This window comes from Artemia sp. Qi Xiang Cuo, chromosome 6 (genome assembly GCF_049724085.1).
Source record: "Artemia sp. Qi Xiang Cuo chromosome 6, ASM4972408v1, whole genome shotgun sequence".
NCBI classification, from domain to species: Eukaryota; Metazoa; Arthropoda; class Branchiopoda; order Anostraca; family Artemiidae; genus Artemia; species Artemia sp. Qi Xiang Cuo.
Genome location: NC_142799.1, coordinates 6,384,072 through 6,409,360, shown reverse-complemented (window position 1 = coordinate 6,409,360; position 25,289 = coordinate 6,384,072). Strand labels below are relative to the sequence as shown.

At 35.5% G+C, this 25,289-nt stretch overlaps 1 protein-coding gene across 1 annotated transcript in view; it reads right to left on the bottom strand.

Moving 5' to 3' along the window:
- Window positions 1–25,289, bottom strand: part of LOC148950816 (kin of IRRE-like protein 3) — a 156,331-nt gene that overhangs the window by 129,228 nt on the left and 1,814 nt on the right. Inside the window, exon 2 of the mRNA XM_089090466.1 lies at window positions 1,129–1,262. Within this exon, the coding sequence (XP_088946592.1) occupies window positions 1,129–1,262 (134 nt within the window). The remainder of the gene's footprint in view (window positions 1–1,128; window positions 1,263–25,289) is intronic.

Below are 25,289 nucleotides of genomic sequence, written 5' to 3'. Positions count from 1 at the left end.
TAAGCAGGTACCCTTTCTAAATTCCAACTTTAAATTAACTAAGAATTCCTACTTAATATTGTTCCTTCTTAAAATCAGTAACAACACCCTTATACATCCAACTAAAATTGTAAAACTTCAACTTAAGTTGGTCAAAGTAGATTCTGTCACCAGCTTACTTTCTTAGGTGGAAGAAATAACTAAATGAATTGTAAACTCGTCCAGATAGGAAAGCAAACTGGCAAGAGAGAAAACAGAAGTTACCCTCTTAAATGAAAGAAAGAAAATAACCGACATCATCTTGTGATATCAAGCAAATTCATAAAGTAATTCCGAAAACTGAGATAATGGCATTGGTTATATTTATTTTTAATCTTTATTTTTCATTTTTACTTTCACTGTGCCAAAGGTTAAGCATTATTTTTTCAATGGGTAAGTGCGTGCACATAAAACTGGCATATATTGTACACACTAACTTTTCCCCACCTATTATAGACATATAATATATATCATATATAACTATTATAGACAAATATAACATATATATATATACATATATATATATATATATATATATATATATATATATATATATATATACATATATCAACTATACAACATATATCTTACAACCCACGAAAAAGAATTGCAAAAAAATAAAAAAATGAATCAGCCTAATATGAAGAAATTTCATGTTTTCAAATAAGCTAAAATTCGTAAATATCAAATGAAATTAAGTTCATCTAAACTTGTTTGAATTCTGCTGAGTTATGCTACACTGTAGACACTGCTAGTAGTTTTAATTTCCACTATTAAATAATAGTAAATAAATAAATCAATATCTAATAAATCAAATTCTCTGCGTTAAACAATAAAACTTTACTTTCTTATCACCGTCCCTTGGTCTCTGGTTTGATTTTCTAGGAGCTGTGAATAGGTAAAACGGATGTTTTAATACTAGAGTTTGTTTGTATGGTCTAAGGTATATGAAAAAAAAAACTTGGAATAAGAAATAACGAGCAACAAGACAATAAATAGATGAGAAATGGCTATTTTCACAATCATAATAGAAATAGCCATTGAGCAGTATATACACTGAATTTGAGATATAATAAAATTAAAGTTTTTTAAAAAATTCAGGCCCTTTACCTTTCGATCTTTTTGCCAAATACATGCTCCACCTTTATTCAATACTTTACACTCTAAAATGGCTTCACTTCCAGGATTCACTTCTATATACTTTGGAGTCGACGAAAACTTTTGAGATCCCAGTGAATAAGAAACTAAAAAAAGATTGAAGTGCATTACATCAATTTTGTCGAGTATTCTTGAGTACCCCTATTTGGAGAATTTCTGGAAATACTTGACTGAACTTTTCTTTAGAGCCCTATCAGTCACAGTTAGGCCAAAAAGAAAGAAATAGCTTTAATTTGGCTGCATAAGCGAGTCAGAAAAATTCATAAGCTGATCATATTTGAAAAGCAAAAATCATTGAGATTACAGTGATTTTAAATTATTTTAGTACTTTTAAGACTCATAAATTACGATCGTTATGTTGGTGTAGGTTGTCAATTAAGGGTATAATTATAATCCCGGATAATCTGTTTAGGGGAAAGGGCTCTTACAGTATTTATCTAGGAAGCTTGGTGGTTGCAAGAAGAATTTTGGTGTTTATCAAATGTGGAACTCCTTCTGTAACATATAATAAAAATAAAGCTATATGATACATATTCTTTTGATAATATGACATGAGCCCTCACAGAAAGTTTCCAACGGAACACAAAAATGCTACTATAACAAGGGTAGTTTTAGAGGCACGTGCCCTGTCCCCCAGAAGGTCAAATGTTGCACTAACCGCAGGGGCAGAGGGGTAAAAATACTAATCGATTAATCAAATTTTATTGGTGCCCTCATACATTAATTATGTGTCCGCCCCAGCAAAGGGTTCAGGGGTTTTAAATTAATGACAAGCATCATATGTTCTCCGAATATTTTTAAAGTCGGCACTTTTCTTAAATTTTGGACTTCCTGAGATAGGAGATTGCTGTAGGGTGAAGAATATCAGCTTGTCCACTTTGAAGGTATCAGGAAAGCAATATTTTATAAAAATAATATAAAAATGCAAGCCTATGTAAAGGGAGAAGGGACGTTGATTTCAAGTACACTAAAAATTCTAGTAATGTAGATAGGATATATATGCTTCCGAAAAGGGACAGATTTATCCAATTAAAATTATTGGTGCATATGAAAGAGCCTGTGGTACCAATGATCCCAATAAAATATGAACAATTAAAATGTTGAAATCTGTTAAAATTAAAGCTTTGGACACACGCCAATTAAAAAGGTAGCTTTTAAGGAGAAATTATAGTTTTCCAGAGTAACTGAAAAATCTCAGAGTTCCAATGAGAAGGGGGCAGGAGGCATGCGCCTGTCCTAGATGTTTTTTCCCTTGGATTTTGAAAATAACCCTTTTCGGTGACATTTTCACTAAAATGTCTTTTTTGGTATTTTTATTTTTTTATATGCAAGTTTGCATATTTTAAAAAAACGTATTTTTATGCAATATAATTTAGGAGGCTTACCAGTCCCCTCTTCAAATACTGAAATGATTAGGAAGGCCCAAGAATGATCAAAAGTTTTCTTTATTCATACAAGTGGAAAAAGGAGAAAAGATAATAATCCGTGCAATTTTTCCCTGTGACTCCAATACACTTCGAAATATTTAGAAATAGCAGTGTATTTTTTGATTTTCTTCTTGTAGCTAAACTTTCCAAATAGGAAGCGCTACGAGCACCGGCTACAATTCGCTTTGGCTAACAATTAAGACTAAATTAAGCTATCAAGGAAGTGACTAAAAAAAGGTATAATTTCAAAGATTGAGGTATATCCGCCTGTCACATGGCAAATAGCCTGAAAAATGCCGCACCACAATAACTCTATTATAACAATAAGGGTAGATCATGGTGTTCCGTTCGGGTATGAAACCGTCAATCTTCACGCCTTGACACGTTAGTTGCCACCTTGCTAAATAATTATCTGTTGTCGGATACCACAATATTCAAGGGGATATCAAGGTTTGTGTTGCACTAAATTAACATCCTATTGTCATAAAAATGGGGGGATATCTGAATTTCCTTGGTGTGAGTAAGATAATGATCAGATAAACCCATTTCATTTCATATCAACGCCAGAAAAAAAAAACTCTTACCAAGCAGGATAAATGTTGCTTTAGATGTCTTTTGCTATTTATTTTTAATGTTAGGTTAAATGCAGACATTAAATAGCACTATATGCATTTTAAAAAACGCCCTTATCTCCAAACATACTAAAATGTAAAAAAAAAACTAGCTAACCATCAAAATTGAACTTTTGAAGACTAAAAGTGTATGCTTCTGGCGGTCAGGACAAAGGAATTTTTCTTTGATTAGCTGTAAAGTATCACATAACTGTCCAACGCCTTCATTTTTAGCCTTATAAAATTTCAATATTTATTGTTAGCAAACATCTTTTTCACTTTTTAACATATCTGGAGATAGTCATTTTAAGAAGTTTTTATTTTTACATTTTACTCTTTTTTGTTTGTGGCAGTCTTACCACATTTTTATATTCTGACCACCTATGCCAGTCAGTTCAACAGACCTGTCAGATCAACAGGGTTCACCCACTTATCACAAAAGGGCTAAGTACCCACTAGGTAGTTTTTCGCTGATGAGCTGCAATGCCTCCTCTTAATTTTTAGTCTAAGAAAATTTTTGAGCTATTTTAAACCAGTTATTTGCAAGAAAGTTGCCCAAATTTAGATACTGCTAAAAAACCACAAATACCATAGGTGAAACCGCAAGATCTGGCTCACTTACCCTCTTTTTGAGACCGTTCAAGATTATATAAATGTTGTTTTTTTAGACAGCTTTTAGGATTTTCTAGAGTTTTCATATTCTCACTTATAAAATATACTGTGGAAATAATAGCGTCATAGTATTGGAATATAAGAACGAGCACGCGCGTAGGAATTTTTTCGGTTGGGTGGGGTCGGGGTTGAATGGTTAAAAAATTATAACTTGAATAATATGTACCCAAAAATTTGGGAATATTTAGGATTTCAGGAGGGCAGGGCACTTAGCTCATCTTCCCCACAATCCTGTATAAGATTGCATCAAACAGTGCCTATACACTGCCCCTGAATTTTTTGGGGTCTTTGAAATTATCCAAGAAAGAATAGGGTCTTTGAAGTCACCCCGAAAATTAACCTTTGTAAGAACATGAACGTCACGAAATACAAAAAGGGTAACTTTTTTAACTTTATTATTCATTATGGTTTTAGGAAAAATTTTCTCTTTCGAAAATTAGGAAAAAAACCCAAAAAGTTTGGGATAACAGAAGTGATTCTGTTATCCCAAAGTGCTTGATGGTTTTGTGGAAACGAAAAACTCATAAAAAAAAATCATATACATAAAGAAACTGATGGTGAACAGGTTTTATGCACCAGGGGTTATCAGCTCCTTTGGTACATCAGTAATGAAGAAATAATCCTTGTGTTCAGAGCATTTGCCCCTCTGGCCAGTTTAGAACTATAATAAAAGACCACCCAGAACATATGCTCAGTTCATATGTAATCCATTGTAAATTGGTATATTTAGTTCAGGCTTGCGAGTAATTATCTTCAAGAAACTCATTTTAAAATACACAGTGATAAGCGGGTTTGTCAACTTTTGTGATAGAAAAAAGAATTTTCTGTTTTTCATTATTTGATTAAAATTTATTTAGAAAAAATTAGAATTTAAAATTGACAGGATCAGGTACGTAGCCAGGATTTTTTTTGGGGTGGGGTAGTTATAAAATAAAATTTTATTTGATACTTAAAATTTTATTTGGAATTCCTGATGAAATCTTGAGTGATCAAAACAAAAAAGAAGAATAAAGTTGGAATTATTACTATTATTTGAATGAATATCAAGTTGCCATCAAGCCATTGGCCTATTGGAGACAAAGCCATGACGGGTTGTCTGAGTGAGAGGCAAAGCTGGAATAAACCTTTTTCAGGATTGTATAAAAATTATGTCATTTTCACTTGTTGTTAGATTTTGTCTATCATCCATCCATCCATCCATCCATCCTATAGGGCAGAACTGGTAGATAGCCATAAAACTGGCTATCTACAAGAAATGGATGATCAAGATTTTCAACATAGAAATGGATGATCAAGATTTTTGGATGACGGACAATGTTGACCGGACTTGTATACAAAAGGGGGGGGGAGGGCTCACAGGCGAAAAAATAACCTAAGCCTAATAGTCTTGCCCGCTTAGAGTCTCAGGCGGACTACTGTGTTTTAGAATTGACATATGACAGACAAGTCCCCTGGACTCGCAGGCGATGCTATGAAGATACTCAGTCTTGTTGAAATAAAAATAAACAGAATTGCACATAACTTTGTTGTGCTGCTCAAGTGTTAAAATCTTTGAGTTATTTGTAGTGATAAAATAGTGACACAGGAAGAGAATTTCCTCTTCATGAAATGGAGCACAAACTGTCTTCCGAGTTTCCTTTGATTGAACTGATATGGCAGTTTGATTGGATTTACGCAGTTTTGGCTGGGACCCTTAGCTTCCCCCCCCCAAGATATTGGATTTTTTCAGTTTGTCGTATTATCTACTGTACTACTACTACTACTACTGCTAACAACTCACCGTAGCACCAAGGAGCCTGAGACCAACATGGCTACGCACGCTCCTCTTCCATCCCAATCTATTCAAAGCCTCCCTCTTTACACCTTCCTAAGAAATTTCCATTTTCCTTAAACCTTTTCTTACGACATCCTCCCACCCCAGTTGGGGGTGACCTGCATTTCGTTTGGCCCTAGACGGTGGGCCGAGAAGGAAAATCTTTGGTAATCTGTCATCGTTCATCCACGAAACGTGTCTTAACCATCTCATCCGTTCTCTCATTATAGCCCTAGAAAGAGAGATTGGACCACATTTTTCGCGCAGCTTACTATTCCAGAAACGGTCTGTCATTTGGGTACATAAAACAATCCGTACGAAATTTCTCTGGAAAAGTTTTATACGTTTGCTATAATTCCATATATTTCGCCAGTATTTTGTAATTTCTCCGAAGTCATCCCCTCCTCTCCCCCCCAAAAAAAAGTCCGCTCCATAGCTAAATTTCTTATATGTGCCTAAGTCAAGAAAACAATGAACACATAAAATTCAGAGACAATATATGTTACTAATTTGGATTTGGCTGTATTAAATACTTTGGGGTGGGTCAATATCTAGGGTTTTTGTTCTTTGCTGTGAATAATGTGTCTGAGTACATATTAGCATGGACTTAGTTAGGCATAGACTTATAATATGGACATACGTACTAGTCTCTATTAAAAATAATTTTAGTGTCTAATGGTCAATAAGTTTACGTTTTTTGCTATTGATCGGTAACTCCTATAAATTTATGTAAATCAGGCATTATATAGATCAGGTAGATCAGGCGAAAATTGTTGGGATTCGAATTAACCTTTACTGAAGCTAAAAAAATCTGGCAATTAATATTCATTAGTTATCCTCTGGTATAAACAAAAAATGAAACAAACTCCTTTGGTGAGCTAACGAGAGAGTGAACATTGGTCATCTATATAAATTAATCGTGTATTTATCCATTTTTCTTCAATCTTACATATAAATTTATTTGGTGATTATAAGCACAATACCTGGGTGACAGGGAAGTGCACAGGCGGGCGGGGCCTCGGGGTGATCCTCCACCCCGAAACCCTAAATATTTTTAAGTTGATGAGCATTTCTTTCTCAAATCTTCAAATAAAGAAAGTATTTATCATTGACCCCCATTAGTTTTTTTTTTTTTTATTTGGACTCTCCAGAAAATATTGCTTCATACGTGCCAGATGAGTGATGAAAGCAGGGTTTTTTTTTGTCGGTCCGAGCAGCATTTTGGTAGAAGACGTGGGTTTTGGAACTTCTGTTTTTTTAACGAGTTCTTACGTTTTCCCTTTTGTTGGAACTTTCCGTTTTTCAATCATCTTCAATCTCCAAAATTTTTTTGCAAATCGTCAAATTTGTTGTAGGGACCTGCGTTCTAGGGGCAGTGTGGCTTCTATAATTTATAACTATTAATGTAAGACTCGTTGCTCCAACGCCATCGGATTGAAAGTTGAAAAAAAATCTTTTAAAAGTGACTCAAAAAGTCACCTCGCTGCGAGTTTCCAAGCAGTGGCGTCATCGGGATTCATATCTCTTACAAACATTACTCGCAATAAAATTCAGGATTCACTTTAAACACAATAGGCCTAACCATGGCTACTGGCTAGAGAAACAAATTTTCAACTTTGATCTGGTACAGAATGCTCACGAAATATATGCCCATACTAAAAACTTTATGTCATCAGGCGAAACTTGGCTGCCAAAGCAAATTTGAACTCGTATCCAATTCGAATTTAATTTACAGTATAGCATACTCATCAAAGAATTAGAGAGATAACTTTAGTTTCTATTTTTTTTTAGATACCTATTGTGATACATTATAAAAATACCATTTTTTGTCGTTGGTTTTACGTCTAATCTATTTATATAAGGGTGTAGCTTTACCCCACTCGTGGCTCACAAATCACCAGGAGCTGTAAACAAAATAAGAAATCTATCAAATAAAAAATGTCTAGTTCCATAGAGGAAATGATAAAACGCTCCATAAAGGTTAGAAGAGTGAATGAAAACGCCTTTAGTCTGATTGTCATGATCAACCTTTTTTTTGGGTGCCATTTACCCACTCCTCCTGAAGACACTTGAAAATCGGCTGGCACTTGTATAGCTTTTTTCTCCTATCTCATATCCTATCATTTTTATCTATTTTTCTTGACATGTAGTACAAATCTTGATTGCCACAGTGTTGAGAGAGATAAATCATTCGGCAGGTGAATTTCGAAATAGACAGGTTTGGGTAAGAGCTCCACTGAACTGTTCAGCCGAAGTTAGGTCTCCAAGGTATGATTTCTATAACGAACTATGTCTGAGTGACTACAGATACTAAGTAGTATAATAAGAAAACCTATTGATTCTTCGGCTGCAATAGTTCATAAGGTAGTATGTGACGCCTTTTCCCAACGTTGTATTTATAACTCATCAAACAGTTCGTGGTAACGAACTGTAAGTAAGGAGCGACCCGGCTCAATAGTAACCGAAACTCTAAAAAATGAAATCTTGATATCAATAGATATATCAACAGATTTGGCTTATTGTGTTGATTCTAAATATGTAAGTTTCATTAAGTTTAGTCCTACCCATCAAAAGCTACGAGACAGAGATAATTTGTCTAATTTTCAAAAAAGGGAGAAAGACCCTTAGAAGTAATAGAATTTTAATGAAAATCACACTATCAGATTCAGCGTGTCAAAGAACTCTGTTGTAAAGGTTCAAGCTCCTATTTGTAAAAATGTGGAACTTTGTAAATTTTGCCAGAAGAAAGATCACATATGCGTGTTTATTTGTTTTCCCCATGGGTATCGTATCAAGACAGTGGGTCTATAACGTCGGGAGAGGGCTAATTCCAAGGGCGGATCCAGGATTTTTTTTCGGGGTGGGGGGTGGGGGGTTTACTAATTTTTGACTCAGTTTTCGACTAATTTTACTGATTTTTACCTAGGTTTTACTAATTTTCGACTCGGTCAAAAATTTCGGGGGGGGGGGGGGTCAAACCGGGTACCCCCCCCCCCCCGGATATGGCCTTGGCTCATTCTAATGGAAATAAAAAGTTCTAGCGCCCTTTTAAGTGACCGAAAAAATTGGAGGGCAATTAGGCCCCCTCCCACCCCACTGTTTTTTTGCAAAATCATTCGATCAAAATTTTTAGATAGCTATATTGTTCAACATAGTTGAAAGGCCGAATAACCATGCCTTTGGAGATAACATGACCCCCCACAGCCCACGGGAAGGTGTCTTTAAATTATAAAATTTGTCCATTGCTTCGACACAGTACTTGTCATTGGGACGCATTCATGTATATATAGGGTGGGGATGGGAAGATGAATTTTCTACTGAGAGGTTTTTATCAGGGAGGATTTTCCATGGCGAGGGAAGTTTCCAGGGGGTGAACTTTTCAGGGGAAATTTTACACTGGGGGAATTTATCAGAATTCCTATATGAAATTTCTTTATATGTCTTTCTTTCTCTTTACCGATTCAATTATACGTGTGGAGCTGTTAAGGGTAATTGCCCGGGGTAAATTTTCACTAAGATTTAATTTTCCAGAGGATATTTCTGTGGAGAGGGGGATTTTTTCGTGAGAGTGGAGCCAGATATCCTGGCGTTTTTTAAAATCGATCAGATATTAAATAAAAAAAAAAAAAAGTTTTTTTAACTTAAAGTAAGAAGCAACATTAAAACTTAAAACGAAGAGAAATTAAAACGAAGGAAATCCGGCGCCCCCTTTATAGTAATATCTCTTCCCCCAGGAAAACTTTCTCCATGAAAAGATCCTCCCACGCAACACCCGACCCCCCCCCCCCAACTACCGGAAAAAACCCCTGAAAACATCTGTATGCTTCCCAATAACCTAAACTACTCGTATATGTAAACATTGGGCATTGCAGACCTTCCGCTGGGGACTGTGGGGATGAAGTCATCCTCAAAGACATAGTTACTGTATTTTTTAACCATTCTCAACAAAATGGCTATCTAAAAATTCAGATCGTGTTACTATGGGGAAAAAATGAGCATGGGACGGGGCCTAGTTGCCCTCCATTTTTTGGTCACTTAAAAAAGGCACCAGAACCTTTAATTTCCGTTCAAATGAGACCTCCCGTGATATTCTAGGACCACTGGGTCGATACGATCACCCCAATGAAAAACAAAAACACGCATCCATGATCTTTCTTCTGGCAAAAAATACAAAATTCCACATTTTTTTTTATAGGAGCTTGAAACTTCTATAGTAGGGTTCTCTGATACGCTGAATCTGATGGAGTGAGTTTCATCACTTAAAACGAACAGAAATTATTCCGTATATGAAAGGGGTTGTCCCATCCCCAACGCCTCACTCTTTACTCTATAGTTTTTTATTGTTTTAAAAAATAAAGTTGTGTTACAGAGTCAAACTTTAGCGTAAAGAGCTAGGCGCTGAGGAGGGGACAGCCCCTTTAGTATACGGAATAATTTCTGTTCGTTTTAAGTTGTAATGTCGCTCCTTACTTTCAGTTAAAAAAAACTTATTTTTTTTATTTGATTTCTGAACGTTTTTGAATTAATGCAGCTTGATTTTGGCTCACCGTACATGAAAAGTTAAAACGAAATTTGCATTTTAATTTTACTTTTTTTGGCTAAATGGCTTTCTCGAAATTTAATTCTGACGTAACTTACTAATTAAATAACGTAACGAACTTCTATAGTCGTATGTTTTTATTACGTATATTAGGGAGTTTGCCCCCTAGTCAATACTTCGCTCTTTACGATAAAGTTCGAATTTTGTTCGAATCACAAAGACCAGTTAATTAGAATAGATAGCTCTTTTGAAAGTAATAAAAAAACTTTAGCATAAATTGCAAGGTATTGACTAGGGGGCGAACTCCCTCATATACGTAATAATTCCTGTTCATTTTAAGTTTTAATGTTGCTCTTTACTTTCAGTTGAAAAAAACTTGTTCTGTTATTTAATTTCTGATCGTGTTTTAATAATGCTGGGAAATCCAGCCCCCAAGGAAACATCCTCCATGGAAAGATCTTCCCCCGTAACCCCCTCCTCTGACCCCCCCCCCACCAGAAAAAATACCTCCTGAAAACGTCTGTATACTTCCCAATAACCAATACTAAATGTAAACATTGGGCGAAGTTCATGACATGCAGCCCTTCCCCCGGGAACTGTGGGGGATTAAGTCATTATCAAAGACATATTTATTAGATTTTCGACTATGCTGAACAAAATCAATATCTCAAAATTGGGATTAGGTGACTTCGGGAAAAAAGGGCATGGGAAGGGGCCATGTTGCCCTCCAATTTTTTGGTCACTTGAAAAGTGCACTAGAACTTCAAATTTCCGTTCGAATGAGCCCTCTCACGATATTCTAAGACTACTGGATCGATGCGATCACCCCTGCGAAAAAAAAACAACTAACAAATAAACACTCAACTGTGATCTTTCTTCTGGCAAAAAAAATGCAAAATTCCACATTTTTTTAGATAGGAGCTTGAAACGTCTATTGTAGGGTTCGCTGATACGCTAAATCTGATGGTGTGAGATTCATTAAAGTGCTACGACTTTTAGGGGTTGTTTCCCCCTCTTTTCGAAAACAAGGCACATTTTCTAAGGCGCGTAACTTTTGATGGGTAAAATTAAACTTATGAAATTTATATATTTGAAATCAGCATTAATTTTGATTCTTTTGATGTATCTATTGGTATCAAAATTCTGATTTTTAGAGTTTTGGTTATTATTTATTTATTTTATTTACTTATTTATTACCCGTCAAAAAAAGTACAAAAGTCGGAGTATCACTAAAAAAGAAAAAAAAAACACACAAAAAAGAAATTACAACACATTACACATAATCGAACAAATTACAAAGACGAGAAACAAAAACTCAATTCTACACTGCACTGCAGGTACGTAAGAAATTTTACTTTTAAACTCCCAAGTACTGAAGTAACATAAGCAATATGATTGATAACTTCAATTCAACTAACCTAACCTGCAGCAAAATACTTGATAACTTCAATTCAAAATCAACGGACTCAATCAACTAGACTAAATATGACAAGAAACGGTAAAAAGACTAAATCTGACAAGAGATGTGCGAAGAAAATTAAATGGACAATGATTTACTGCCCTAGCAAACGGTACCAAGGGAGGGAAGAAACTTTCTCGTTGTACCATTTAATTTGTTCAATTATAGCTGCCGTTGGGTCCGCAATTTTAAAATTTTTAACAAGGTGCGAATTTCTTGTCCACGGCGGGAGCCGCAACAAGAACTTCGCATACATAAAAAACGCGGATCTGAGCTTATTTTCTCTGGCTCAGGAAACATTCTCCAAAAAGGGATTAGATACAGGAAATAGGGAAGGGATACTGCGTTATAAAGTCGAGCCAGAATTAAACGGTTGAAACGGATTTTAGATGAGACTACTCTACTGTAAGCAAAAGCCAGGTGTTTACGGAGATGATCAATAAGAAGGGAGCGGGTAGTTTTTAGATCCTTTCCAATTGGTAAACCAAGGTAAATAATTTTCGAGACTGGGGCTACAGATAGTTCTCCCAGCCTCAGAGACGAGACCTCTTCTTGGCGCCAGTTGAACTGAAGAATATCCGACTTCTGCAGGTTAAAGTCAAGACCCATGAGACTGTAATTTGATTGTAGTGTCGAGACGTTAGTCTCTGTACCTGCGACTGAGTGGCTGAGGTTCAGAATGTCATCGGCGTAGGCTATCATTGTAACGTCTATGCCACGAGCTATGCATGTTGTCTCGATAGTAGACTGTGGTTCAATAATACAATTATTGAGCCGGGTCGCTCCTTACTTACAGTTCGTTACCACGAACTGTTTGAAAAAGGATTTTAAAATTGAATTATACGCTTTTACTTATTTAGCTTCATGGTTCAAAGCGGCAACGCAGACGGAGCTGTGATAATGCCCTAAGAACTTCATAAATTGGAAACGGACAAATGAAAATCTTAGGAAATGGCAGTTTTCAGGTATGAGTAGTGCTAAGATGGGTCCGAGAAGGATTTTTTTTTATGTTTTTGGTATCTTAAGATTGTTGGAAGTTTCTACGACTTTTCCAAAATGCATACAGTAATATCTCCTTCTAAAAATATAAAAATAGTTAGGGATTGGAGTTATGATATCAAAAATATATTTTCTAATCTTAAAGACAAGATAAAAAACCTTCATTTTAGCACTTTGTTATGTGCTCCTAGCAAAATATTTAGTTCCCCTTTAATTTCATTTTGAGCAATATACAGCTTTTTGAATTACTGCAGCAGAAGTGGATAATAATAATAATAATAAAATCACTAGTGACGAATCAAGAAGCTTAGCAGTATTGGTCTTCCTTTTTATTATTATTTTTTATTTTAGTTAATACCACCTCAACTCCTCTCAGTGGCACTAGCCTCTCAAGTGGCAGCATTGGTCTTTAGAAGCTTCAATGAAACAGATGTACATAAATATGATCAATTTCACTATCCTTGAAATTTATTTTTTACGTGCAAAAATTGCTGGATTACTAAGACTTCTTATTGACAATGAAAGTAATTTGGAAGCAGCGATTGTTCAAGACGCATAATTCGAATCTGGTTGCGAGCTATCGCATTGGCTTACTTTCAATCCCGATCACGCTCGTATCCATGCAATTTCTCGGGTGGGAGAGAGGGGGGGGGGCAAATTTTGGGAAAAGGTAGAAATTGGTGGAAATGTAGAAAGACTTGTATCGAAAACATAAGAAAATATAGGACAAATTAAAGTAAAATCATAAGATTGGTGGGATAAATAATTTTTGGATAAAATTGGCCTGATGTACATCCCGGTAACGTTAAGTGTGCTGGATAGGTCCGCCACACTTGGCATAGTTCTTCCTGGCTTGGCACAATTCCGAAAACGCCTGGGACAGTTCCGCCACGCTGCTTTTGGGATTAGGTTTACAAGAAATGGGTTTAAAAGGTTAAAAAGGGTTAACAGTTAAAATAAAGTTTTAATAATTACGTTTGTAATGGTTTAGATATCCCAAATCCATCCCTCAAAATGTCTTGATTTTAATTGCTTAGGCTGACTGTGAATGTTTCTAAATGTAATTGCACAAATAAGTAACCTGGTTATAGAATAGTATAGACACAAATCAGCGGTGTATTTTTATAACAATATAGTTTGCAAAAAAATGTTACTTCTTTTCCAATTATCGTGCTGATAAACTCGAACAAACTCATCTAGTTCAGTTCTTTGTACAAGGGAGAACCTGAAAATGGTGTTAAATCACGGTCAATCGCCAGAAGTGCGTTGTATTTGATCTATCCATCAATGCCAAAGCTAATAAGAAACAGTGTCTGGCACTCCGAAAAAAGGCAATATCAGTAACTACCATCTGTTAAAATATGTAGCAGTAATCAAAAGAAATGACAGTTTTAAAAGGTGAAAATGAATTTTGTTTGACATCCGAAAATACGCCCAAAACTTAGATGTAATATTCTTGCATGAATGAATTCAAGGCTTGTCGCGTAAAACCATCTAAGAAAACTAATATAGCGGGTGACTTGTAGAAAGAATTTCTTTTCACACCCGTAATACGAGCGACATTCCATACCCCGTAAGGTTCAAATGCCATATTGTTCTATTCATCCATTCGTTAAGTCTTTTTAATGGTATCACTTACATGCACGCTAGTAAACACTTAACTCAATAATAGGATGGGCAAACAGATATTTAACCAGATTTACTGTGTTAAGAGCGGCAGTGAGTAACGACGCTATATTTACCATGAATAGTGCCATTTACCACATCATTATGTTAGCTTTAATAGTATTTGTTCTAAAAGTCGACAGTACTTATACCTAAATAGGATTAAATTCCATTGCAAAAGGTAAAGGCAGGAAATGAGCAATTACAGCTCTTTGAACGAAAATTTTTACGTCTGACGCGATATCCAAAGCTAAGGTACTAGTGTACAGATCCGTTCCTAGGGTTGGCGGCTCCTGGAGAAAAATAATTACAGTCTTGTCCGCCTCCCCCCACGGACTCAAATACAAGGAAAAAATACCGAATCAGAGTAAAAATTTTGATCGAAGTGGGCAACCCCCTAGCCATTGCCCCCGGGACAGCTTGCCTTGGTCACCCCCTCCTTTGAATGGCTCTTCTAGTGTGTTCCAGAGCCCAATTATCATTAAATACCAAGTACATCAGACTAAAAATAATTTTCAAACCCTGGACCCCCATTAGGTCTAACCATTCCTGAAAACCACGATTTTCTCTACTTTTCTTTTGCTTTTTTTTTTTTTTTTTATTACAGGCTTAACGGCTTCATCACAAATGATGATATGCCGCTACTCCTGGTAGTTACCTCATGTAACAGGGTTGTTTCATAGCTATGGAATTTTTAGGGCAATACAAAATTACTGTCAGTGTTGCCACAGTGAACCGTCAGTGCTGTCACAGTCAAATGTCAGATTAAGTAAACAGAAATAAATGATTAGTCTTGGCAACGCTTTTTGTCTGCATAGATTCAAAAATTACCAATCTACATATTCCCAAAGACAACTAAACCTACAAAAGAAAGCGACACCTTCTTAAGTTTTTTAGTAACATTTGTTTTAGCTGATGTTTTGCTGCTGATATTTAAACAATGTTACCTTTTTTTGTCGGATTTGCAACCCGCTACTACAAAAAACTCCATAACTGCATATGAAGTCTTAGTGTGAGCTACCACTTAAAACAATAAAACAAATCCAATTTCGTTTTCACAGTTCTTGGTGCTTCAACTAAGAATCTGTTATCGACAGATAAAAAAAAGCAATAAACCATTATGTTTACTCTTTTGAAAGGACCAGAAAAAGAACAATTTCCCTTAAATCCTTCCTTATGGACTCCTCCTACCCTACACGGGATAATCTGCTTCTCGTTTAGCCCTAGAGGGTTGGCTGACCTTCGGCAATCTGCTATCCTTAATCCGCAGAACGTGTTCTACCCAACTGAACCTTCCTTTCGTTATAGCCCTACGAAGCGGGATAGTTGTAATCATTGATGATAATAGGGTTCTGGACACACCAGAAGTAGTTGGGATTCAAAGAAACATGCCGAGTTTTGTTTAAAAGTGGCAGCAGTTGTGAGTCAAATGGTATATTTACCAGAAATAGAGACTGCTAATTGACATTATTTTATATCGTAGTCTCAGTAAAGCAAAGAATACCATCTTGAACTTTACTACTGGGGTAAGCTCCCCTCCCCCAAATAATGTTTGTTTTCCGACTCGTAGAAACGTGACAAAAATGAACATAAATATAAATTTTTGATGTGTTTTTAAAGTTTTTTTGTAACTTTCCCCTCTAAAAAAAAAGATCGTGGATACGCTCTTAACTGGTTACAAAGTCAATATAATATATTTCAATTCTCTTCAGATTACTGCCCGAAGTGTTGCTCCTGCTACACTTTTGTTGGCAAAGCCGACAAAGGGGTACTGTAACGCTTCACGTTGTCTAGGCAACGTAAATCAGTTTTAATTGTATTTGTCTTGGACCCATTTCACGCATCTATGATCTTTCTTGGGTCAAACCGCTGGTCAATGAAATTAATATCTTAACGTCTGATGTCCAAAGCTAAGTGACCAGGATCGAATGAGACATACTACCGTATACTTCACTTGGTCCTAACAAAGGTCCTAACCAATGTTTGAAAGTGACAGTGGCAGTGATTTAAAATGGTCCGATTTCTGATATTAAGGGCTCAAATTCGATCATTATTGGAATATTACTTGTACTTGTACTTGTGGCGGGAATCAGGCGTTTCTACCTCGCCCGGCATCGATGATCTTGGAGACCTTCTTGGACCATGTTGAGCTATCCTCTGCCAGCTGCTCTGCAAAAGCGAGCCACTGAGTTGACCATCTGTGTCCGAACTTTCTGAATCCCCCGATAGGTTCAAGGTCTGATTTGGCCAGGTTCCACCAGTTCTTCCTCTGTCCTCCTTGGCGTCTCTTCCAGGAGCTAATAGGCTCGACTAGAAGTATTTGGCGAGGCAGGTATTCTGGCGCCTTCCGTAATACATCGCCCAACCATTTCAAACGGCGTTGTTTAATAGTGAGCGCAACATCTCTCTGAATATTGCACATTCGACGTAGATCCATGCTGGAAATACGGTCACGCAGCTGTATTCTAAGAATTCTTTGCAGACAGGTATGCTCAAACACCCTCAGTGTATTCTCATGCTGTTGTTTTACCAACCATGTTTCGCATCCGTAAAGGAGAACGGTGCGGACTAGTGCCATGTAGATTCGAACTTTCGTTCGGACACTGACTTCGCGGCGATTCCATAAGGGTTTCCGAAGGGAGGCAAAGACTGTCTGCGCTTTCTGTATTCTCTGTTGGATATCAGTGTCGGAAGATCTCTCAATACATATCTGGGAGCCTAGGTATGTGAAACGGTTGACTTTTTCCAGCTGAACTTGATTGACAGTTAGTGTGAATGGTCCTGTGTCGTGGTGAATAGCCATGAATTTCGTTTTCCCTGTGCTGACTTTCAAGCCGATCAGGTCTGCCCAGGCCACCACGTTGTCAAGCATGTTTTGAGCTTCTACGGGGTCTGACAGGAGGCCAACATCATCCGCATAATCGAGGTCAGTCAGTGAAAGATTCTGTCCGATCTGAACTTCTGGATAGGACGACAGTGCATTTTCAAGCACCCAATCGATGCAATAATTGAACAGAGTCGGAGAGAGGACGCACCCTTGTTTTACTCCGAACTCAACCAGGAGTTCTTCAGTTTCTTTGCCATAGACTCGAACTCGGCTCATTGACGCGTCATAGTTTGCCTTCATCAGTCCAACAAACTTCAGCGGCATTTCGTCATTCTCTAGCATCTTCCAAAGTTTCTGGCGAGTGACAGAGTCGAAGGCGGCAATGAAGTCTAGGAACATCAAGATCAGGGGTAGATTCTATCTTTCAAACTGCTGGATAAAGAGGCGAAAAACGAAGATATTATCAGTACAGCCTCTACCTGGCCGAAAGCCGGCTTGATTTCCTCGGGTTCTTTCCTCCCTTGCCCCTTTGAAGCGGTTCAAGAGTATGATCCCGAATATTTGGACCGCAATGTCTATAAGACTTATTGCGCGGTAATTTTTGCATTCGGTTTTAACTCCTTTCTTACAGAAAGGGAGAATAACTGATGTCTTCCAATCTTTTGGGAAAGAATTGGTCCTCCACACTTCTTCGAGAATGCCATGGAGCTGTTCAGTAGTGACCTCAGGGCATTGTTTGTACACTTCCAGGGGGAGGCCGTCTTCACCTGGGGCTTTGTGGTTCTTCAGGGTCTTGATCGCTTTATAAATACATATTAAATACTAATGACAGTGAAAATGAAGTCAGATTGTTTGTAATGGTTAAGTGGAAAACTAACGACCAGGATCAAACGAGACATACTGCCATATACTTCACTTAGTCCTAACAAAGGTCCTAACCATTGTTTAAAAGTGGCAGTGGCAGTGATTTCATATGGTCCAATTTATGAGATTAAGAGCTCAAATTAGATCACTATTATAATATTAAAATACTAATGACAGTGAAAATTAAGTCAGATTGTTTGTAATGGCTAAGTGCAAAACAATTATAGACCAGGATCAAACGAGATATACTACTGTAAACTTCACTTGGTCCTAACAAACGTCCAAACCAATGTTTAAAGGTGGCAGTGGTTTCGATTTAATTTGGTCCAATTTATGAGATTAAGAGCTCAAATTAGATCATTATTATAATATTAAAGTACTAATGACAGTGAAAATGAAGTCAGATTGTTTGTATTGGTTAAGTGGAAAATTAAAGCAATCAAACCGCATTTACTTTAAAAAGTGGGAAGGATCGACGGTTCAATTTTTAATGAACAGGACCTCCGAATATAATTACGCAGTTTTCGTAGATGCGGGTGTAAATTTAAAAAAAAGAGAAGAAACATGGGCGATATATCAGCAAAAATAAGCTCAAGAAGACGTAACTATCTTTAGAAGGAGTAGATGTCTCAGGGAATCAAGATATTGTTAATATTAGGCATTTCACGACGAAAAGTGTTGTCAAATTTGACTAACTACTTTTGCTTGTTTATTTTCACGGCAACATGGCGACACTGGCGACTTAAAACTTCATAATTTTGAAACAAGCAAATGAAAAATCATATAAAAAACTCGTTTTTAGGTATGAATAACCGCAGAAGGACTCAGGGGAGCAAGACAAACTTTTGGCATTAGTCTAGAACTGGGGTTGTTGAGAATGAAACATATTAAGAAAATAATTCTTACTTTAATATATGCAAAATAATTGTAATTAAAACATTTTGACTGCAGTTTCAATTTGCTTTGCTCCAAACACCCCTAACATGGAAATATGTAGCCGAAACTGTATATGTTCTATGGTTTTTTTCCGGTTCTTGTTTTCGTCACAGTTGATTCAGTTTACGGGTACACGGGTCAAGGGCGGATCCAGGATTTTTTTTAGAGAGGGGGGGAGGCAAAATAGGTTGATCCTATAAACTTGCGTTAGGAGCAAGTTTAATTAACGCAAACTTCCGGTGGTTAAGAAAATTACACTACTTTAGACTACGTTAGGGGGGCGCGCCCCCCCCTCACCCCCTGGTTCCGCCATTGACATCGGTTGAAACAACAGTGACGCGTAGTAAAATGAATGACAAATATACAATTGTAAAGTATAGCAGAGTTGCAGTCAAAGTGTGTTAACTACAATATTATTCTGAAAGTTATGAACTAAAAATTGTTTTATTTTAACATTATAATATTATTCTGGATATTGGGAAAAATTTTTTTAAAAAAAAGTTTCCTTCTAAACAGCCGCAATTCTATACACTCCCAAATCTTTTATTTTGGTATCTTTTGTTCTTTAATTGTATTTGTCTTGCATCTATGTCATAGCTCTATGATTTATCCTGGATATAATCATGGCTCCATAAAATCAAAATTTTAACGCCTGACACGATTTACAAAAACCAAGCAGTCAGAATCAAATGAAATGTAGTTTGATCAACTTCAACTTCATCAGAAGTTTAGGTTTGTCAACTCATTGGTTCATTGAACTAAGGTAGAGCTGAAAGCGTAAGAACAGATAGAACCTTATCTTTCTATAAACAAAAAAAATGACAGTGATTTGGAGTAAATGTGGATTTTAGGCAATAATAAGTTACAAAAAAAAATCAAATTAAAAAAAAATTAAATTGAGCACAAATTAGTCTGCACACAAAGGGGGTGTACACACAAATTGCTCTAGACTGAATTTCCACGAATGGAGAGGGGTTTCGCACTTAACTAATCAGTTTTTCTTATTTTCAAACTAATTTGCTTAATAGTGTATTATTTTTTTTCCGGTTTAAAGAAGCAACAGTGATGAAAATATGTTACTGTCCTATGACTTCAAAAGTTTGAAGGAACTAAAAGAAAAATCTTAAATAAATGCGGGTTTTGGGTAGATCTAAGGAGTGCCCAGATTATGTATCTTTTGTTCACCACAATAAACTTAAAATTGGAGCATTGGGCATCGAAAGTTTTTTTGGCATTTCTTAAATATATAACAAATAATTCCCTTCGCCAAGTATGAATCCTGAATTGACAAAAAACACTCTTGTTAGATTTTCTGCTGTCAAGTAGAATTTCTGTGCTGTAACATATCACTGTTTGCATTGCTACTACCTATTTTATTTGCTTTTCTATGAACTTGATAAGATGTATGAAAATAAGTTCTTACCGTAATACAAGTCTATAACCATGTCTCAGAAACTAAAAATAGCTCCCAGTAGTGTTTTACCCGTAGACAATACTAATAAAGAATGTCAAAACATTTTTCAATGTCCTTGCTAGGTCCCTAGTTTGTCCACATAGTTGACTCAGACGAAAACTACTCGCTCTTTAAAGGAAACTTAGCAGAACTTAGTGCTGCAAACTCGGAAACTTAGGAAACTTAGTGCTTCAAACTCGTCTATAAAACCTTGATAAACGTTTAAATATCAGTCCCAATTCTAAGGTGGCTTTTTCTTTGAAATTAGAAATTAATTTCTGTTTTCCCAAGCTGTATTATCAAATAAAAATTCACAGGCATATTTTTACCATTAAACACTGACTAAAAGTTAATTATTTATATATTGTTAACTATAGTGTTGTCGATATTATGTAAATGTTTTTTCATTTGTTTTTTTTCTTTACTGCTCCGTCCTTTTCATGTTTTTTCTAACGGGTTTTTCAGTAAACAATAATAACAATAAAATAAACTCGTAAGATTTAAGTATTGAAACCTGTTTCCCAACACAGAGCTCAAGGTTTGGCAAATGATTTTTTTTCCAGAGAGTGCGTCCAAAACCTTTTATTGGGTAGCCTTTGGATCATTAACTTGTGCTAGGACTGGATACCCCCAAAATCATAGGACTTTTCGGGTTTTCCGTTAAATTTCTCATATTTCCAAGTAATTCACTCTTTTGTGGGTTCTCTTTAAATTTATTCCCTCTAAATTAAATTATTATGTACGTGCCTTTGCAAGAATTCACTTTTCAGGTCAACTTCAGTTATTTGCCTGAGTCTTTTTGTCGTCTAGATTACCCATAAAGGTCGCATCTTTCATTTTTACACGTTTGAAATAATTGCCAAAACCCTTTGATAAGCCCTTATTAAAGGGAGGATCACCAGAATAATATAGATGGGGAGTATTGCAGTGTGATTAAACATAAAGTGCTGTGCGGATACTCCTTTGGATATATATAGCTCTGCAAGTAGTGTTTGGTAATCGTTCCAGAAGTTTGAATATGTCGGGTACGACTCTTAGACGTAAGAGCGATGATATCCCATAGTTTCGTCACAATTTCTATCTAGTCATAGCCACGGTTTTCCTATGTTTGTTTCTCTTTCAAGCTTTAATCTCCGCTTAGTTTCTAATACATGAAGTATTAATACATGAATAGAAATATGAAATATGATTATGTATAATATAGAAATATGAAATACAGAAATACATGAAAGATGTTAGTTTCTAATACATAATACAAGTCTAATGTGGACAAAGAAGAATATACGTTTAAATTATGAACAACAAAGAGGGACATGTCTAAAAAAAAGAAAAGAAAGGAAAAACTTGCGTCATTCCCTAAAGAGCCAAAAATTAGTTTATTCTTATTTTTAGATTTACAAATTATAGTTTGACTTATATGCCTGCAATTATGTCTTATTTAATTTATGCTTATGACGCTTCTTTCGGTAAGTGGGGAGATTTTAACTTGTTTTTGTTTGCAATCAATGTGGTGAAAGCTCGTTTTACTATTGGCCTTCGGGGTGATTTTTGGATAATTAAACTGGGATATCTAGCTTTAAATCATAAAACCAATTCAAACACCTACATATGGAAGGATTTAAGGGAAACTATTCTTTTTCTGGTCCTTTGAAAAGAGTAAACATAATGGTTTATTGCTTGTATATATATATATATATATATATATATATATATATATATATATATATATATATATATATATATATATATATATATATATATATATATATATATATATATATATATATATATATATATATATATTTATAAATGGTTTTGTGAGTTTTCACTTAACCAATTCAAACAATGAGATTTCATTTTCTCACTCCTTGCTACCATTAACTTACCAATAGTTCCAGTTCAACAATGCTTTAATTATTACATTGCATGCTATTATTAAAATAGGATATATCTGAAAAGAAGTTTGTCTATAATTATGCTTATCTAGGCATGTTAAATTGATGTAGGGCATTGTGCTCCATGTACGTAGACTGTATATGATTGAATGGTCTTGTTGCAAGTGAGACGTTCTGTTCTGAGATTTGCTATCTTTTTTTTTCGGAATTGTTCTCAAATTTAATTTTGGGAGAAAATAAACAAAATTTAAAAAGGCATGTATAGGGATAGAAAGAGCGACAAAATCAATTTCAATTCGTGGTGAATTTCATTTAGTAAGGGGTGTGAGGAACCAGTAGGGCAACTACTGTATAGCAATTATTTGGCGTTAGATATGAGTATTTTCACTTGCCTCCAGTATTTAATATCTTTTTAAGTTAATACGAAATTAATTTATTAATGTATAATATTGTTAGCTTATCAAATCATAATTATTAATTAGATTATTAAGACTGAACTATTAAAGATTCTCAATATTATTATTACAATAACAATTATAATAACAATGTGTTCTTACAAGGGACTTACAGTTGAGTCTCGCTAACTCGAAATTCACGGGACCACAATTTTATTTCAAGTAACGTGTAGTTCGACTTACGCACAGTTCGAGTTATAGAGGTAATCCAAATGAAAATTCAAGTTACACAAGTACAAAATCGCTAAATTTACTCCCTACAGGAAAGGTTATGTAAGAATAACTTTATTAGTAAGACTTGACATGGCAAGACTCGACTTTCAGATGTAAGTAACAAATTTAGTGTTCTAGAATATAGACACCTGAACATTCATCGAATCTGATACAAAAATACGTTAAGCAAAATTAATACATATCCAAGTTTGCACGTTGCATCCAGGGCTTCCACTCCCGAAAATTAAAATTCGGGAACAAGTCTTAAAAATTCGGGGAGGTTTTCGGGGCAAGTCTTCAAGATTCGGGGATTTTTCGGGGAAAAAACAAAATGGAATTTCGTTGCGAAAATTTGGGAGCCAAAGTTGGTTTTAGCTTCGTTTTCAGGCTCAAGTAGGGTTTTCTGCGTAGTAAATCAAGCCTTGGACAAAATAGGTTTTAGAGCTAGGTCCCAGGATTGGAACCCGTAGCCGAAAACACTTATTGCTGAGATTGCGGCAGAAACTTCGAAATTGTTTTAAAAAAACAAGGAAAAATAGTGAACACATGTGAACTGTAAATACCAGTAGCAATTTTGTATTAAGTCATTAATCGTAGAAATTCATTAATAGTACTTAAAAACAAAACAAATATTGTTTGTGGTCTCTAGATAAGTAAATTAAATAGACAAATTCAACCTATAGGAACGGGGTAATATTAAAACTTAAAACAAACAAGAACTAAACTAAACAAGTAAATTTGAACTTAAATTAAAAAGGGAAGTTTGACGACAATTGAGACATTATTGGTTTTTCATGCTGCTTCTAAGGACCTAGGTGTTTACCACCCCCCCCCCTAAAAAAATCCTCCCACGCAAAACAGAAAATACCCCCCCCCCACTCCTCACAAAAATATACCCCGCAGAAAATGCTCCCCTGCTGAAAATACTCCCCACGGAAAGTACATCCGCGGTAAATATCCCCCGCGAAAAATACCCTCGGAAAATACCCACTCCCGTGCGGAAAATACCCCTTCGGAACATACATTTTTCTCATTGTTTGTTTCTACTATGCTTTTCTTTCTTTTGGTTACTTCATAATTACTATACAGTCACCGATTGACCCCCAACCCTCCAACCAACCCTGTGACCATCCATATTCCAAATATAATACTTATTGCAACTCATTTTTATATCAGTCCATCTAATGCCTGGACACGATAACTGTAGGCTACAAATCATATAAAGTTTACTAATTCTTTTACTTCGTACTAACATTATTTGGCATTATTAACCAACTGTTTTGGATAAATATGTCTGAAAATATTTAAAACTTGACAAGAAAATAATATGAGCCTAATACCCAAATTTTTACGTTAAGCTGTATTGTAAATTTTCTTATGGATAATATTTTTGGGGTTACTTCCGTTTGAATCCTCTATTCCTCGACCTTTTACATAGTCTGTAGCTAAAATTGCCTCATTAGGAGGGAGAGGGAGTTGTGCATTTTTTATGGTAAGAAGATCGTATTTAGGAAGAAATAAATTATACCACATTTTCTTTAAAAAAAATTTTATCTCAGAATTAGCCTTCATAAGGGGCTATTAATTGTTAAAGCATTAGAAGTTGTATAGGTAGGCCTTAGATATTTAAACAAATTTACTTGGCTATTCCGAATTTGAGCAGAATATATTTTCCGTAAAATTTCCTTAGCCTAACTAACAGGTTTGCAAGACCGTAAAAAGATCCTAAAACTGCAGTTTAAAATATTACGCCCACTGAAAATATTACACGGTTGAAGGGACCAGAATAATAATTGTGAGGGAGTGCTGGGTGAATACGTTTGAGGATAAAGGATGGTATGACAAATACAATCCTCAGATAAAAAGAAAAGAACTTAAATTTTACACACCGAATGAAACAATAATTTAAATGGTAAGAATTCCTGGCAAAAAGATCAATTTCTTCAATATTTTTGCGTTCAATTATTAAGTATTAAACATTAATACAGTATGTTCAAAACCAAAAATAGCAAAAGAAAACCAAATTTAAGCTTATGATTCGGTATTCAAAACCATTCTCTTCCTTTAGAAGTTCAGTTTCCAAATCCAGAATCTAACTGAGCGTTCCGTTAAACAACTTCAAGTATAATTCTTGGCTAATTTTGTCAAGATACTTGACCAAGAAATGATGTAAATGTAAGAATCTTATAGCATTTGGAATACTGCATTCAAAATTATTAAATCTAAATAAAAGAGAGTGAAACGTTTGTGAACATCTATAGAACCGTCTATAATTAAATTGTCT